The sequence below is a fragment of the Rosa chinensis genome, chromosome 6 (assembly GCF_002994745.2).
Source record: "Rosa chinensis cultivar Old Blush chromosome 6, RchiOBHm-V2, whole genome shotgun sequence".
In the NCBI taxonomy this organism is placed as follows: Eukaryota; Viridiplantae; Streptophyta; class Magnoliopsida; order Rosales; family Rosaceae; genus Rosa; species Rosa chinensis.
In genome coordinates this window covers 8,136,346-8,154,684 of record NC_037093.1, presented here as the reverse complement: position 1 = coordinate 8,154,684, position 18,339 = coordinate 8,136,346, and the positions used below count along the sequence as shown (strand labels likewise).

The 18,339-nt window shown below is 36.6% G+C and overlaps 1 protein-coding gene across 1 annotated transcript; it reads right to left on the bottom strand.

Annotated features, from left to right (window-relative positions):
* Window positions 1–277: 277 nt before the first annotated feature.
* LOC112169036 (probable prolyl 4-hydroxylase 9) lies at window positions 278–4,345 on the bottom strand. The gene is made up of 7 exons (XM_024305974.2): window positions 4,032–4,345; window positions 3,795–3,952; window positions 1,674–1,776; window positions 1,306–1,401; window positions 1,080–1,145; window positions 881–1,000; window positions 278–741 (listed from the first exon to the last, which is right to left on the bottom strand). The coding sequence occupies exons 1-7, from the start codon at window positions 4,269–4,271 to the stop codon at window positions 658–660; spliced, it is 867 nt and encodes a 288-aa protein (XP_024161742.1). The 5' UTR covers window positions 4,272–4,345; the 3' UTR covers window positions 278–657.
* Between the last annotated feature and the right edge of the window lie 13,994 nt (window positions 4,346–18,339).

Sequence of the window (18,339 nt, the reverse complement as noted above, 5' to 3'; positions counted from 1 at the left end):
GATAAAACGTTAAGCATGCTCTTCTAAATAGCTAAGAAGCCAAGATAAAGAGCCTGCTAAAATATTTTAAATCACACGCGTCTTACTATGGGGAAATGAGTCTACACATATAAGGCATATCACCTCTTCTCCCCCGGGCAATGTGAGATCTCACAATCTATCCCTCTTAAGGGCTCGAAGGCCTAATCGACACTTGCAGCCGGAGAGTGGCTCTGATACCATCCTTGGATCATTTCTCAATTTAGGAGGAAGAAGCACAATAGAGATAAAACAGGGGTAAATGATAACTCAAGTGTCACAATATCATATTCCGAGAGGGGTAAATGATCCTCTCAAACAGGGTCCATTTATACTGAATAGAGATAAAACTCAAAATGCTACTCCGGTGACTTTTAACCTAGGCACGTCAGGGTCCGATCCGGATGGAAGGAAATCGGAACCGTCAATTTAGTACCCCAACTTAACATCAAGTTTTAGTGTGCAACTATACATAAGTAATTACAGTGGCAACAAAATGGTTCACCATACATCTATTTGAAGCATCAAACTAAAAGAACCAGTAAGCTTCCAGAAAAGACACTGTTATTGATGACTTCTCGACTACAATATGGTCAGGTGATCCGCTGTGTTACACCGTTATCAATGAAACAGATTCTCTTATTCCTCTTCTTGATTTCTAATCCACTTTGTTGCCACCCATTTCTCCCCTCTGATCACTGGGCAGCTTCCATGAAGAGATGTCTGCAAATGGTATATAAATTCAAGATGAGAGAAAAAGTATAGAGTAACAAATATAAAAAGCACCAGCAGAGGCTTCTTGTTCAATCACAAATAAAAGGTAGGACAGGAAAGATGTGATTTCAGATTCAAATCAAATCACCTGATCAATTGTGCCATTTGGAAGCACCGAATAAAATAAAAGCCCATCCCCTTGCCTTGGCTTAACTTTTAGACCAATGCATTTCTTGTAATCGTATCTAATATCCATATTTGAACCGTTCTGCCAACAAAAAGTGTATTTGAGAATGAAAAGAGTAGGTGCATGACTGCAGCAACAATATATGAAATTTCTAACCTACCTCGAAAGGAAACATTGTTTCTCCACCTTCTTCTACATTAGATAGATACAGCAAAAATGAAGCAAACTGCAAAATTGCGGGTAATTTTGTGACAGTTAACAGCCAATGGTTGATGAGGAATGTACAGGAAGGCAGATATTTGGGCCAAAGAAAATCAAATTTCTCCCAAAGCCATAACTATTCACAAGTTTCACATATATTTAGGATGAAAGTACAGGATTATTACTCTTTGGCTTTGCTGTGGGCCATATTCATCTGGGTTGAACGCATCATAATGAGAATCATACTTCTGGCCAATGTCATACCGCAATATATTGAATGCCTGCAACATGATGACATCCCCGCATTACTCAGATTAATTTAGAATTTACCTGTAATGAAAGGTTAACATTTAAAATCTTTAGGAAAGTAGAGGTAGCATAGATACACTATTTTCTACCTATGAAAAGAAGACAGAGCTATGCCTAACCCATAAGAATATATAACGATGGTAACAGAGATATATGAAAAATGAAAATCATCTTCTTGAGCACTCCTCAAATACACCGTCACACTTATGCCTACCCCATAAGAATAAATAACGAGCAAACATACCTCTCCATGGTCCCTTGGTAACATCGTAGCCCGGGCAATCTTTTGCTCAATAATATCCAGGACTCCAGTCTCATCTTCTGATGCACTGATAAAGGTCCCTGAACTATAAACACATTTAGAATACAGAGTCAATGTCACAAGCAGCCAAAATGTCCTATATAAAAGCTCAGCTACTATATATAAAATAAAAAAATCCAAATGACGATTAACTGTGAGCAAAAAATACATATAGTACATATAACTTGACACTAGCATATATAGAAGTAACATGTTACAGAGAGGAATTTAGCAAGGCCCATTTTCAATTCACTTTCAAAACTCCTTTCTTCTGAAAGAGTGTCCGTGAATGGGCATGTGAAGAATTAATGATTTTCAATTCACAAATTTTACAAATTTACAGGCCCATTAACAATCAAAAAGGACAAAGTGTTGCAAATGAAATCGTAAAGTCAAGTATGTTTTTTTTTTTTGTACTACCTTACCAGTTGAAGTGGCAAAAAGAAATGAAAATAAATCTGAATTGCATTCCTATTTCTAATGCTATATTCTTGCATTACTAACAAAACGTATAGGTCCAAGAGCATTGTCAATGTAGCAGAATTTAAGAAATAGTTAGTGGGAATAGGAAACATTAACTCAACTTCAATCATTTCTCAGTTTTCATTTACAGGAAAAACATGCCCTCAGCATGGTAGTGTCAAAAACAGTCTCAAATCATTAGAAACATATCTTAGAGTAGTTCAAACAATCCCATCATAACATCCCAAAAATTCAGTGTCCCAATTATGATATCATTTACCTTGTATATCATCTAGATCAGGAGTAAATTGTGTTTTAAAAAGATTAGGATGCCAAATATATGAATAAGATAACTAAATGCAGCCCATTCCTCCGTTGCATCTACATTAATGTATCTATAAAGCAATTAATCTTAACCGAATTAAAGACCCTTAAGACTAGGAGTATGTTATGATCTAATTGCAACTTTAAACCTAAGCAGCCTAGTGGGGTTTAGAGAAAAGAGACAAAAGACACTTATGACATAATAGGGCTGTCAGAACTAGTTTTCTAGTAGGGTAAATATATAGATTCCATATTATTATTTACCTGAAAAATGCACAAGGTCAGCTCAGTCTATTTTGATATTTGTACCCTCAGAATTCCTCACCCTCAGAATTCCTCGTTTGCTTAATCATATCAAACTTGACAGAAAATCGATTTATGGTGGAAAAGGCTTTGATAAGATGGATTCTCAGGAAAAAAAATGGAGCTGAATAAGATGAAAAACCATACTTCAACAGAATCCCAGGGTAAAAGAAACAATGTCAGTAACGGAATAAAAGGAATGGGACACATACTTTGGAAACTCACAGAATAATTTTGAACAAGGATCAGTAGTGTTAAAACTGGTTACAAGCTGGTGTTCGATATAAATAAGGTTATAAGTCACACACTGACATTTCCCAATACAAGAGTTCAAGCAGTGTCTTTATTTGCTCGCTGTTACTAAGTAAGATCATAGTAGACTTGCCGAGATGGAGGAGAAGAGGTGGACCGAGGACCAATTTAAAGTAAACTGCTGCATATTCAATCTAGGGTTGGTTTTTCTTGCATTCGTCTAGATTTTGTTTCTGGGATAAAAGGTTAACTAAAAAAACACTATTGCCCTTCTGTGTTTTCATTATGGTAAACACCAAGAGCTATCTGTAACTTGCTCAAACATTAAAAAGTGAAGAGAAAAAAAAAAAAAAAAAGACCCTTCCTAAAATGTCATGATTAATAAATTGTAACCATCTTTCACTTGCCCAAAAACCAAATGATAAACCAAAAACTTCCCTTCCTAGAATGTTATTATTAATGAAATGTCACTAATCTTAACAGCTGGGCTCAGCTTGTGCCACCTTATTTCCAAAGACGCACCTAAGTTTCTATCTCCCCACTCCTAAATTTCCAAATTACACTATCCATAAGTAACTGCATAACATAATGTTCAGCATATCTGATCGACACATAACACATTATTCTAACTTATCTCCTTTCAGTCATATTCACGTAACACCATGCCATTGCTGTGATGCTTAAAAACAATACATAACATTTAAACTGGACAGGTAAAGATACCTTGTTCTAGTCCCCTTTGTGCTCTCAACAGTCTCTCCTTTCCTCAAAGCCAACGTCGAAGGCCTGAGCTTAGCCTTGGCCCTCTTGATCACACTCTCACATTGCTCCGCAGTTGCAAATCTCGGAAAATAAAGCGCCCGCGGCTTCCAACTCAACACCTGCACTCAAACAATGCCTTAAAATCAAAACCCAGATGACCCAAATCACCAAAAGCAAATCAAAACCAAGATTAGTCACCTGGAACGGAATCGACGCAATGAAGCTCTCTCCGGTCTCCCCGGGCAGTATTGGACGGTGATCTTCATCCTCGGATTCGAGTATTCTAGAACTCGACCGTGGACCGGAGAGGAATTGAGGGACGGAGACCTGGGAGAGGAGGGTGGAGGTGAAAAGGCCGGCAATGAAGCAGAGGAAACAGAGGAGGACGATGGTGGGTAGCCCCAACTTTGCTTTGGGGGCTTTTGCTTTCAGTTTCATTGGGAAAGTTTCGAGCTTTCTTTCGCCTTTTTCTGTTCAACGGAGAAAGCTTGGAGCTTGGGGTCCGTCTTTCTCAGTCTTTACGGTTATAAATACTTTGTCCAGTAACTTTGAACTAGGAATCAAAGTATTTACTAACCACACTTTCTCGTATAGAAAATCACCGGTTCGTAATTATTAAACATGGTTAGTAATTAATTAAGAAAATTAAACATTAAAAACTTTGACAAACGTATTAAGACATGTAACATGTCATGATATGTTAAATTGGGAAACTCCATTATAGAAGAAACAACAACTGGAGTAGGAGAGTTAAAGTCGCAAAAAATTTTCTTATTTTTTATCTTATTCAAACCGTGCATGTGACTTTTGTCTCGTACATATTTTTTATTTTTATCTTTTAATGTTGGATTCATTGAAATACTTGCGTAATTTGTTAAATTAGGTTTAAAGAGATATATTGCGTTGGAATTGACCTACGATGATTATGCGATGGCAGCGATGCACGTCACAAATAATTTTGAGCTTGTTAGCTCTAAGTGTTAGTATTCAATTCTTAAGGGTTTGCAGCTTCATATATGCTTATGCTCGAAAAATACCATTGTTGACTACTGACCAATGACTAATGGCCAAAAACAAGGTTCTATGACCAATGACCATACCAATGTTAATGTACATACCAGCTATGAAAAAGAGACAGATCCTGACCCATATCATTTATACATGCATTTATTCCTATTTATGAAAGTTACTGTTCTCTTTCCTACCATTACTCTGTCAATATTTTCTCAAGTATCTGACTTAGATATCGGAGAATCTTTGACCAAAAATTTCAGTCTTCTTGTGCATTTGTCTTAATTGGTGGTAATAGCGTTCGCACATCCACATCTTGATCGTTCAGTTTTTAGGTACAAGTGTGTAGATCATCTCTGCAAATTTTCAACCAAATTGATGATCGTTAAGGCATTGATTACTGCCTCAAAGCTAGTACGGTTCAGGTTGACAGATTCAATCCGTCGATTAATTTAAGCGAGTTAGATACCTTAACGATAATTAATTTGGCTGAAAATTTGCAGAGATGATCTATACACTTGTACCTAAAAACTGAATAGTCGAGATGTGGATGTGCGACCGAAAAGCAACCAAAAACTCGAAGTTCACACTTTAATTTCAGAGCGGACCTCTGCTCTGGATAACATATATATATATATATATATATATGTCTTAATAAGTAGCAGAATTCAGCCTACAAGTAACTCTGTCGATGATTCTAAACCTATATAGAAACAATTACTTCCTAAGAAGAGCAAAGCAAAGGGACTATATATGTATGTGCCTGTCAGCAATGTTAATGACTTAATGCATAGATTTACTTAGCAAAATGGATTTTTGAGTGCCCAAAAATAAAAACAAAAAACAAAGGTATTTTGGAATACCTCATTTTAATTAGTACGAGTAGTAGCTTGTACTGGTACTGCAAAGTTCATGAACTTGACTGCGTGCCAATCCGATCGAACCCAGGACCTGCTCAGCTTCAATAGTAAAGCAAAGCCACCAGATTACGAAGGGACCAGCGTTAAGTCCGCTTTAACTTGCGAATCAATAGGGACTCTTTTGAGAATGGAGTCAAAAATGATTATTTACAATCTAGACAAAATTAATGAATATTGCTCTGATTCGATGAATGCCATAAGAGTGATTGATTAATTAATGATAAACCTACGCCTTCTTTTTTTACAAGTTTTAACACCAAACTTGAAACTTCTACAAAGTTCTAATCATGATCGATGAAGAGATATTTGTTTGTTCGTGTACCTTTTATGTGTTTCTTAGTTATTGTCTTGTTGAATTTATTTAATTACGTTTTTCTATTCTAAGCTTTGACTTCATCACTTGGAGTTATTAAAAGGGTAATATTAGGTAATTAATTTGGAGCCTTGGAGTGATTAGCCTAAAATTCCATCGTGTGGTGGTTGTTCGATCCATCTCTCCTCAGAGTTGAGCTTTTAGCATAAGCTTTATGTATTTGGTAGTTGACTTAAAGCAGATTAGGCTACAATTATTGTTGGGATATACTTAGGAATGCTAAGTCCTAATAGTAGAACTTCAATCCGAGACCAGAGGCCATAAGAACTCGTTTGGTTCGCAGAAAGGAAATCAATTCCTTTGTACTTCCTATAGGAAATAACAGCTAGTAGGAAGTTTATTTTTCCTTTCCACCATTTGGAAACGTTGGGAAAGCAACAAAAAAAAATGTATGCGTGTTTTCATTTTAGTGTTTGTTTTGTACAAGGAAAGTGTATAGTTTGTTTCCATTTTAAGATTCCATTTATATCCTAATGTATTAAAATATAGAATTATACAAATCTCATAAACTTTTTGAATAAAATTGTCAATAATACTTTTCAACAAGGATATAAATATAACTATATTATGCAATTAATGTTGTGAAAGTAGAAGAGAAAATGAATTCTTTTGAGAATGGGAGGATCCATTTTCCCCCATATTTTCCATTCTTAAAGGAAATTTGTTCATTTCCTTGTGCACACCAAACATATATAAGAAATGAATAAATTTCCTTTCCCAGTCCTCAATTCCATGAACCAAATGAGACCTAAGAGCCAACAACATAAAGAACGATGGATGTCAATAGCATCAGGAATACAATTTAGAATGAGTTAAAAGTAATGATGCATTGACATGATTTCATAACACTATTCTAGCATCGATCACTGCATTAGTTTTCCTAAATTACTCATGTTTCCTTAATAAAGTATCCTCTAATACCTTACTATATTTGAAAGTTAATATGTATAGATTAGAAACAAATATTTCATGCAGTTTTTCAATAGAAAAGAGAAAAAGAAAGGATTGAGTTAGTATAGTGAGGAAAATGAGATGCATTTAAAATCTAAATTCATGCAAAAGTTAGGTCACTTTTTCATGCAAATTTATGATCAGATTTTTAGTATGCAGACCAAGACTTTGATTACAGTATTTACTAAATCGGATTTTTTACGATGCCATGAACCCTTTGGTATAAATCATTTCTCAATCTTGTAATCTTCATATCGAGACTTATTTAATTTAATGGTATTTTTCTTCCACAATAGTAGATGAAATCTCAAGTTCAAGGATTGATACTTAAAAAACTCTTTAATATCTATTACATTTAGGCTAAATTAAATATAAATTACATTTGTCAATAATTTTTTAACTAGTTCGAAGTCAGCCTAAAGTAAAAATATGCCTAAAAAATAACTTATGTAATTAATGGTACTTTTCTTTCATGATAGTAGATGAGATCTCAAGTTCAATGATCGATGTCTAAAAAACTCTATAATATCTATTACATTTGGGCTACATTAAATAAAAATTACATTATTAAAAAAAAATATATAAATTACATTGTCAACCATTTTTGAACCCATTCGAAGTCGGTTAGTCGGCCTAAAGTAAAAATATGCCCAACCTAAAGTAAAAATATGCCCAAAAACAAAACAGAGGTATTATAGAATACCTCATCATTCTTAATTAGGGTTCTGGATTTCCGACTGTGTGCTAATGCCATCGAACCTAGGACCTGCGATACTCGCAAAGTAAAGCAAAGCCACTAGATTGCAAATGAACCAGCAATGGGGATTGCAGCTTATATGTAGATGATTTTGGATATTGTGCTTCACGCCTTGGCAAATGCAATTGTATAAAGAAATGTAGTCAATGCCCCAAAATAAAAGTTGAACCAAACCGAAAACGAATCCAAAATCATCTACTGTATCTTCCTTATCTTCATTCTCCAAAACATCTTATTTAAAATTACCTTGGGAAAAAAAAAACAAAGGAGCTAGAACCTTCCTTGTGGTTTTTTTTTTTTTTTTTGAGATGATAACCTTCCTTGTGGTTCTTCAAAGAATCTTGATGATTTTGATGTTGGAGCTGGGTCAGCCATGGGCCGTTCATCTTGTTGTGTTGAGCTTTTAACTGATTCATGATTGGGCTCTTTGTAAATATTCAAAAACTCAAGATTTGTCTATTTTTAAACTATATTAACTAATATATAAAATTAAATATATTAGGACTAAAACAACAAGATAGCGTAATTAAAAAAATAAATAATATAAGTATGCAGAAAGATAATATGGGCATATATAGGAAGGCCGCCGTTGCACGTGCAATAACATTATTAATTATATAATTTGAAACTATTTGATTAAACGGAAAGACACATGATACGGAAAAATAAAATACGCGAGAACAATTATTACACGTGCAACCGTAGCCTTCTCATGCATGCATGTAGCAATTATATGAAGGCTAATTTATTAAAGAGAGCAGGACCTAGTCAATTTGTTGTGTTATGAATAGTTGAATGGAAATTATTCTATGCACCGACGGTGTAAGTGACCCAGCCCCTATAAAATAATCTCAACCCTTGATATTTATTATCAACTTTATTTTTAATAAACAAAAAGTGTATTTAATGCAATCTAACCATTCATTTATGTTGGTGCAAGTGCACGGCGGTGCTCTGAATAATCTCTCATAGTTGAATACCAAAGTGTAGAATCATCCGTACTTCATACACTGTTTGTGAAAATATCCTAAACTGACTATTTGTTTATTTACAATCTGATTTCCTACCTTGTTAAGCTAAATAAGATTCAACTTAAGACAATTCACCTAGCATAATTCAATTGCTTAAGAATATTCACCTGTTAGCTAGAGTATTTAATACCTATTGCAGCTTTGATATTGATCCTAGAGGACCCAGACTCTGGACATGATTATTCATACTTTGGATTCTAAGACTATTTTTTTTTTTTATGAAACACGTTATTGAGAAATGATAATTATAGTTTGTGGTTGAGAAGATGAAAAGAAGGCCACAATGACGTTTCAATTACTGTGAAATGAAGGGTGTGTACATTAGATATTAGGGTAAGGCTTCTAATTGTTTATGGGTTCTGATCGGTCAAAAAGAGAAGAAGGTAGAAGGAGAACAGAAGACCAAAAAGACGGGAAAGAAAAGAAGAGCAATTATGGAAATATATAAGAGTAACAAAAAGGTAGTGGGAGTGTCATTTACAAAAACAAAGAGTGCAAATTTCACTACCCATTTATATGTATGGTTTTGATTCTTCTTTTTTCTTTTTTCTTTGTCAACGTTTCTATTAGGGAACGTTTATTGTATTTTATTAGGAATGTAAATACCACTTATTATATTTAGGGGCCGTGACCACTTACCCAATTTCAGCATAAATATTGCCCACTTACTCCACTAAGAGTTTTTTTAACCCATTTACCCAAATCTAACATCTTTTGACAATTGTGCCCCTATTATTAAATTAAAACCCATCCATCTCCTATCAGTCTCTCTCTCCTTCGCAAACTCTCTCTCTCTCTCTCCCCCCCGATCTCCACCTCCACTCTCTCTCTCTCTCTCTCTCTCTCTCTCTCTCTCTCTCTCTCTCTCTCTCTCTCTCTCTCTCTCTCTCTCTCTCTCTCTCTCTCTCTCTCCTCCCCATGATCTCCACCTCCGGTCTGTCTCTCTCTGATCGCCGCGCCGGAGATGCAGTCCAAACCTGAAGACGACGATGAAGCTCCAGTCGGCGATCCAACGTTCTCGTCGTCGTTCGAATGATCGGCGATCCAGCCACTCCAACGTCCTCGTCGCCGTTCGATTGATCGGCGATCCCGACCATCGCCACTCCTTGTCACTCCTTGCCTCGGCTTTCTTCATCTTCCCGACCACTTTGCCTTCCAAATCTTCAGCTTCTTCGTACCAAACTCCAATGTTGGTGGCTGAAATCAACGGTAGCTTCGGAAGATTCTCAAAGGTCTTTGCTTTTTCACTGTTGTTGGTGACATCAGGGAGTGAAGGAAAATGGGGTTTCGAAAGATTGGGCCTTTCATTGGGTTTGAAGTTCTGGGTGGTGTTTCGATTTTGGGGTTTGGAATTCTGGGTGTTTCGGTTCTGGGGTTTTGAGGGTTTAGGCCTCTATCGTTCCGGCAATTGTTGTTCCAGTCCCCGAGGATTTTCGAGGAGTTGCCCACCACCACCATCATCTCCGTCTCTCGCCCCGACACTGACGATATCAACCCCATGCTTCTCTCGTACACAATCGAGTTCAAATACAACCAAGCACAATCACCTATCTCTCTCTTACACCAGCACCGGCGAGAAATCACGATCAGCTTTAGACGTGGGTGCCCAGAGCACTTTTTTTTTTTTTTTTTTTGGTATCCTGAGATTGCAATGTAACTGTGGGGTTTGTTTGATGGTCTACTGGGGGACAGTAGACACATTATTGGCCCCCAGTAGACCTTGATACGAGGGACATGGATCACTATAATGTGGTGTTTTGATAAGTTACTTGTTGTTTTCTGTGTATTAAGGTCAAATTATCAGTGAATCCTACAAAATGGTACATTTTTGGTGGTCTATTGGGAGGCAGTAGAGACATTGGACTTTGTATTGGGGGGCAATAATATGATTACTGGGGAGCAGTAATATGATTATAAATTGATCAATTGTTCCTGTAGTGTATTCATTTTGGTTTTGGGAGTTCATACAATTCACTGGACGTCAATAATATGATTTTTGGGAGGCAATAATATGATTACTGGGGGGCAATAATAGCTGGATTCTGGAATCCGGTCACCGGTCGTCGGAATCCGGTCACCGTTCGCCGGAGTCCGGTCACCGGTCGCCGGAATCCCGTCACCGTTCGCCGGAGTCCGGTCACCGGTCGCCGGAGACCGCGCCGGCCACTGGTCACCGTAGCACAGCAAGGTGGAAGGTGACTTCTCTCTCTAAGTGAGAAAGAAGGAGAGGGCAAAAAAGTCTCAAAAAAAAAGAAAAAAAAATTAATTGGGTAAAGGGGAAATAATCCCTTAGAGTGTTTTGGGTAAATGGGGTTAAAAAACAGTTGGTGGAGCAAGTGGGCAATTTTTAGCCTAAAATCGGGTAAATGATCATTTTCCCTTATATTTACTTATCTAGTCTGTACTTGTTACCCTAGTGTATATAGTCTCCATTGGAGAATAGTAAAATATGGAGTTATTTTCTCAAACATATTCTTATTCTCAAGTTGGTATCAGAGCAAAGAACCATATTGGACTTTGTCTATTTGTTTCTCATTACTCTTAGTCTTTTAAATTTAATCTCAGATCAAAGATTAAGAACATACGGTTTGGAAATTGACCAGAGGTGTCCTAACAAGATGAAGAATGCTGATGCACATTTTTCTAAATGGGCTTGATGCCAAGCATGCCAACTTTACGTGTTATCCACACATAGTGTTAAATCTCCTCCAACACCTTCTTATATTGCTCATAATTTCTACACTTAAAAAAGTCTCCTCTAATATCTTATTATATTGCTCATCTTTTCTGAACTCAGTCTAATTAACTAGGAGATTTACAACCAGTTGATTATATGATTTTATTGAGGATGTAAGATGTACTTGGAAGGGTGAATGCATATACTTCTAGGCTGGCTCTTCAAATATGTCATACTAAATTATGTTCTAAACTCTGTATCAGACTGTCATATTCATGCATAATTCATTGTGTCATTAACTATTGACTATCAAGTTTATTGTATGACAAACTTGGTATGAGATAGAGCTGGAAATATACAATACCTCATATATATTCCAATTTATCAATACCAGGTTGACGCTGAGAATGACCCAAAGCCACTTTAAAGTCATTATATTTAACTGCCTGCTGTTTTGCCTTATATCCGAAATCAAAGTGATTTTGTAACTAAACTAATAAAAGAAATGAAGATATAAGTTAATTTACTAGGAGTTGCATGAGACAAGTTTCTTAACCTAGTTCCACGAGTAGGGTAAAAGTGGAGAAATTAGATTAGAATTAGAATCTGTCATAGATTAGAAATTGTGGACTTATCTTAATATACCAAAAAGAAAGTACTCGATTTTCTTGTCGCCTGATTGCCTAGTTGATGTGTTGGTTAAAAGGAAAAAAACTTAAACTAAGCGGGGAAGACTAGAGAAAACAAAACAGAGGTATTTTAAAATACCTCATCTAATTAAAGAGTACAGATGATAGTAGGTAGCAATAGCCACTATGGATGGTTTGGTGATGATGGTGATGCCAAATTGCCAATCCAATCGAACCAGTAACTTGCTCCACACAGAATGCAGAGCAAAACCACCAGTTTACAAAGGGATCGGCATTAGTTCACATCTTGTTGATAGATTTATACTAGACTTCAAGTGAACTAGTGCTTGGTACTTCAGGTAACTTTATTTTATTAATTAAGTTGAAAGCATAATTACAGAGTGAAATTTAACTTTCGCAAAGAGTGAAGATCAAGCGTTGTTTATTTATGCTTTATGAGTTTATGTCTTTCAGTTAGTTGAACTTAATTAATGGTTCCTTGCTTTATCTAGGGTTAATCTCTGCCTACAATTAATTAGCTAAAGAAATAAAAGAAAAGAGCCAAAGAAAGGATGATACATGAAACAGAAAAAATAGGTACACCATTTAGTGGTGGTTAGATCTTTTGAAGAGATATTTAGACATTGTGCATTCATCTGATCTCATGCCATTGGGAGATAACGTGACCCCATCGGTTCGCTACGAGTTAAACCTCGTACTCGTCGAAATAGTTCATCTGAAATCCAATGAACAACAACAATCCTGATTTAGTACTGTTTAGGCGTTATTTACACATCTAATGTTAGAAGTCTCATCCAATATCTTATTATATTACTGATCATTTCTACACATATAATGTTTTTTGAAGTAAATGTTAGATATTTTATAATTCAACGAGATTACACATAACGATCCATCTCAATGGGATTAACAGAAGAACCATTACCTAGGCAAACCATCTTTTCCAGCTATATATTAAGCCCAAACAAAAAGCCCTTACAAAACCCATGAACAAGCAAATGGCATAGAGGATAGGGGATAGTCTACGGCATCTCTTCTAAGCAAGCAAAGAGGCCGCAAACACCCCATCAACCCATCATGGCAAATAAAAGATAAAAGTAACTCCCACAACCCAAGTCCAGGTACAAAAGCCTACACCCGAGCCCAATTCCCAAACCCTCATTTCCATTATCTTCGTTGTAGTCGAATTCATTGGAATACCCAACTCTTACCCCGAAACTTGCTAGGACACCGCTAAAAAACCCGGCCTAGTCGTGCTCTCATCCTCTCTAGAGAGTTTTTTATTTATTTATTAAAAAGCTATGATAAGAAAGAGAAATCTACACATATAATGTTAAGTATCCTCCAATATCTCATTATATTGCTCATCATCTTTTGAACTCAGTCTGATTAGAAGATTTCGCAACCAGTTGTTTATTTAACTTTATATAAGATCTAGCTCAATGTGAAATTATGCATATAATTCTAGGTCAATCGGCTCGTCAAATATGTCATACTAAATAGTTTTGTAATTTCTAACTTACAAATTGTCATGTTCATGCAGAATTCCTAATGCTGTTAACTTTAAAGTTATGTACTCACAAAATTGGTGTGAAGATAGGAAAAAATATAATTTAGTCCTAAATTATCACGCATATTGTGGTTCGAATTAATGTGATTGGTTCACATGAAAAATGTTTGTTTTTATTGTTATTTTAGTATAATTTTTTCAGGCACCATGAAATTTGAGCGATCTTATTGGCATGGACCATTACCCTTCCACATCGTGGTAAGAAACCACAAAATAATTATTTTGAAGGTATGAAAATTTAGAATACCTCCTTTTTCAATCTATCAGTACCGGTTGAACATTGAGAATGACCCAAAGCCGCTTTAAATCATTATATATCACTACCTACTCTTTTGCCAGATATCCAAAGTCGTATTGATCTTATAACTGATGCTATTTATGAAAAGATTGTTATGAAAGTTCTCTTGCTCTTGGGTATTGTTCGAAGGATAAGGAAAATCTTGAGTAGGAAAGTTGTTCAATCTGACTTTTAGTTGTTCAATAAAAAAAAACAGAGTATAAATTAACTTGTTGAGTAGGAAAGTTGCATGAGACCAAGTTTCTTTAGGTGATAGATTAGAAATTGAACGCACCAGTATACCAAAAAGAAAAAAAAAAGTTCGGCAATATTTTTCTTGTCGCCTGATTACCTAGTTGATGAGTGGGTTAAAAAGAAAGATTACAGTGAAGAGATCAAAATGGTAGGTTTACAATAACAAGGAAAAGCTAAAACAAAGTGGCATGGGGGGAGATTTCAGAAAACAAAACAGAGGTACTTTAGAGTACCTCATATGTAAACAGCAACTGTGGATGACATGATGATGATGGGGATGCCAATGTAATCGAACCAGTGACCCACCGTACACAGAATGTAAAGCAAAGCCACTAGTTCAGATACGGTTCGGCGCAGATCCCATCCACTTTTTTCCTACATGTATAGAAAAACTAGTGCTGCAGATAGAGTGATAGACTTCAACTGAAAGCACATTTGCAATGACAGAGTTATAATTATACATTCAAAGTCTATATGGTTTATTGCTCGTATACATATGGTTCCATTTAAGCATTCTTTTTGTTTTTTTCATAGGTTCAAGCCAGACTTGTTTACAAACAATGAATATCAAATGTTGTGTATTCATTTCTTGTATTGCCAGATCTCTCTTTAAACTTCTTCTAATTCTTTATTATCATTGATTTTATTACAAGCACAAAACAAACATAATTTTTTTTTTTTTATTTCAAGCAGTACAATAACGACACACCCCTATGGGATTGACAATAAAAATCGTTATGTAGAGTACACTATAAAGTCCACCCCTAACAATAGAGCAAACTACCTTTTAGTATTAAGCTCAAACAAAGAAAAATCAGAGCTCCAAAGAAGAGTAAAAAAGACAACAGAGCTCCAATCTTCATTCGCGATCTTTCCCACTCAAGCTAAGAAAAAAACAGACCCATCCTCTTTTTGAACAAAAAGAGAAAGGCCTGCTGCTAAGTGAAAAAATAAAAAACATAGTCCAGAAATGAACCCATAGCCCAGCAAAAATTGACCATAAACAAGGCCCAATCTCGGCAAACCCTAGAGGAGAAGACAACCTCTTTGTTGCCGCCGCCACCTCCATATAGGCCCAAAGGCTCTACCACTGCCGCCACCCTCATGGAAACCACTGCCGTCGCCATGGAAACTACTGCTCCCATAGAAACCACCACAAGCATCGTACAGATCGTTGCCGCACATGATAGACTGCACAAACGGAATCGAATCCGAGCTCAAGGCCGCTGACGAGCAAGACCGATCCACCATTACCACCATCGGAGCTATGCAAACCTAGGCAAAAAAAAAAAAAAGAATCAACGTGACGACCACCACAGGTGCAATCACCGCCGCCGCATGCCGTAGGCCGAACGTCGATTCCTGCCCTCACATCCATTCACCCCACATCACTAACACTCCGATCCAATCTTAGATCGGCACCAGCATCACCACAACTAGAGCCGACAAAGAGAAGAATTAGGCAGTAGCCTAGGAGCAAGGAGCCCAGTCAAGTAATCCCGCCGGCACCACCAAGAAATAGACTAGAGAAAAATGGAAAGACACCCTTCACAGTCAAAAACACAAGACCGCCACCACCCGAAAAGCCGCCGTCGAGAAACCTCCCTTGCAGGAGTCAGAGAAGAGAGCATTGTATTTTGCTTCTTGGAATAGGGCCTTTCTCACTATAACCTTAAAGATGTTTTAACAAACATAATTTAAAACAAACCTAAAACATTTGGGATTTTTTTAGATACCCGACTATATGCCATATACCCATTTTGTTAAATATTTTGGACCATTGGATATTACTAATGGTCCAAAATATTAAAAATTTGGTAATCTGTTTAGCCCTTAGTTAATTATTGTTTGATTATCATATGAAAATTGACGATTATGTTATTTCCTTTTTAAAAGAAATTAAAAAAAACTTCCAACCTAGGCTCACCAAATTACTGTTAGTTAAATAGTCTTTATTACTAATTAATTTTATCATTAGCCAATTAATATTTGATTAATTCTTATTATCAATTGACAATTACACAATTGGAAATTACATTTTTTTTCCTTATTAAAAACAAAAACCTTCTAACCTTGGTTCACGGAATTAGTATTAGTTAAAGAATCTTTATTACTAATTAATTATATCATTAGTAGTTTCCTTAACCAAATATAATTATTTTGACATGCATTTTATGACAACCACAACAATTAATGTAAAAATAAATAATATTTTTTTGAAAAGGAGTTGATTGCATTACTAATCAAGCCATGAAATAGGCCAGAGTCTAACAAAACTTACATAAGAAATCCCGGGACAAACCGGGTAACCTATCTAAGTCACAACTAAACTAATTAAATTCTAAAGGGACGCTCGCTGAACAGCAAGCCTAATCTCTGCAAGAATAATCTTGCTCTCTAAGGAAAAATATTCATCTAGTCTAATCTGCCAAGCACGCAATTGTGGTATAAATATCAACTAGAAACGTCTTAGAAAAGCTTATAGAAATTACCCCTACTTCAAAAGGCTTGAGTTCAGAATGTCTAGAAGCTTAGGGCACTAAAGAAAGCGCGAGTCCCTTCCTCGTAGGGTTGGAACCAGCACCATCTGCAACCCCCACAGTAACCAACAACCTCGGCATTAGGTTGATCCTTGGGCTCTTCTTGAGGGTCTTCAACATATAGCCCCCATCTTCAGATTTTAGCCAAATAGGCCCAGTCGCTGCCTACAGCCCAGTTCCTGCCTTCGGCCCAGTTCCTGCCTTCGGCCCAGTTGCTGCCCTAGGCCCAGTCTTCGGCCCAGAAGCCAGCTCAATCAAACTAACAATCAACCCTAGTTCAAACCTAGGGCTTGCCGCCGATTTTTTTGGACTGTCTCCTTCCCCGCGACCTTCTGCCGCACTGATCTCCAGCGCACCAGTTCCAACCACCGACCCTCCTACCACCTCCACATAGCGCGGCATAGTCGTATAGCCCAACACCACTGAAACCAGTGTCTCCAGTAGTCCCGACTTGAGCCTAACCTTGGCCAGCTGACGCAGCCACAACGACGCAGATTCTAGTGCCCCGAAACCTGCCAGGGTCGACACCAATGCCACTCTCCGATCCGATCCGATCCGGCAATCCACTTTCACATAACCACCCTTAGTTGAGAATTGCCTCAACCGGAGCCTTCGAAAAACTTGGTCGAGATTCCGACGCCATTACAGAAGAGACCACGGCCTCTCCAAACCCACGCCGCCATCCACTCGCCTCTGTCTGGTCTGGAGAACGCGACGCTCCCTACTGCCATCACTAAACCTAGGTTTCGCCTGTCCTAGTGGCTCCACAAGTTTCAAAGGCCCTCTCATCCCCTATTTTTCAATTCAAAACAATCTAATTTTAAAAGTAAATAATCTTTATTTTAGATGTAACTACTTCTCGTACAACTTATTATTACTGCTTTTTGAACTAATTTATAAATGTTACCACAATGTATTATCATATAGGTAAATTAACCATTATATTTTGACTAAAACCACGTATGTCCTCATTAGTGTAATGAAGTTCTCCCTTGCATAATTAAAGTAATATATTGTGTAATTTTCATAGTCGAAGTTGTAATCACTTTCAGTTGACGTAATTTATCACAAACTACAACAATTTACATCAATAATTTTTGTTCTAATTGTAGTAATTACTCCACCTACAACTTATGTACTCCTTTATGGACAATTTAACATGTGTGACAATCAATTTGTTGTCAGAGTGGTAAATCTTTATATTTTTATTATTAATGAAATGATTATTTTAATGACTATGTATTTTACCACAATCCGCGTCAATTGATGTAAAAGCTGTAATTTTTGTTCTATTTGTAGTAATTACTCCACCTAAACTAATGTACTAGTTTATGGACAATTTAACAAGTGTGACAACAAATTTGTTGTCAGAGTGGTAAATGTTTATGCTTTTATCATTAATGAAAGGATTAATTTCACTTTAATACCCTGTGGTTTAGGGGTAACATCACGTCAATCCCTGCTTTTTCAATTTGATCAGCAACACCCCTGTAA

Coding starts and splice junctions, on each gene's coding strand:
- LOC112169036 (XM_024305974.2), bottom strand. CDS start 4,271: ATGAAACTGAAAGCAAAAGCCCCCAAAGCAAAGTTGGGGCTACCCACC. Junction 3,953..4,031: donor TTGCGTCGATTCCGTTCCAG/GTGACTAATCTT, acceptor GTTTGAGTGCAG/GTGTTGAGTTGGAAGCCGCG. Junction 742..880: donor CAAATGGCACAATTGATCAG/GTGATTTGATTT, acceptor TACCATTTGCAG/ACATCTCTTCATGGAAGCTG.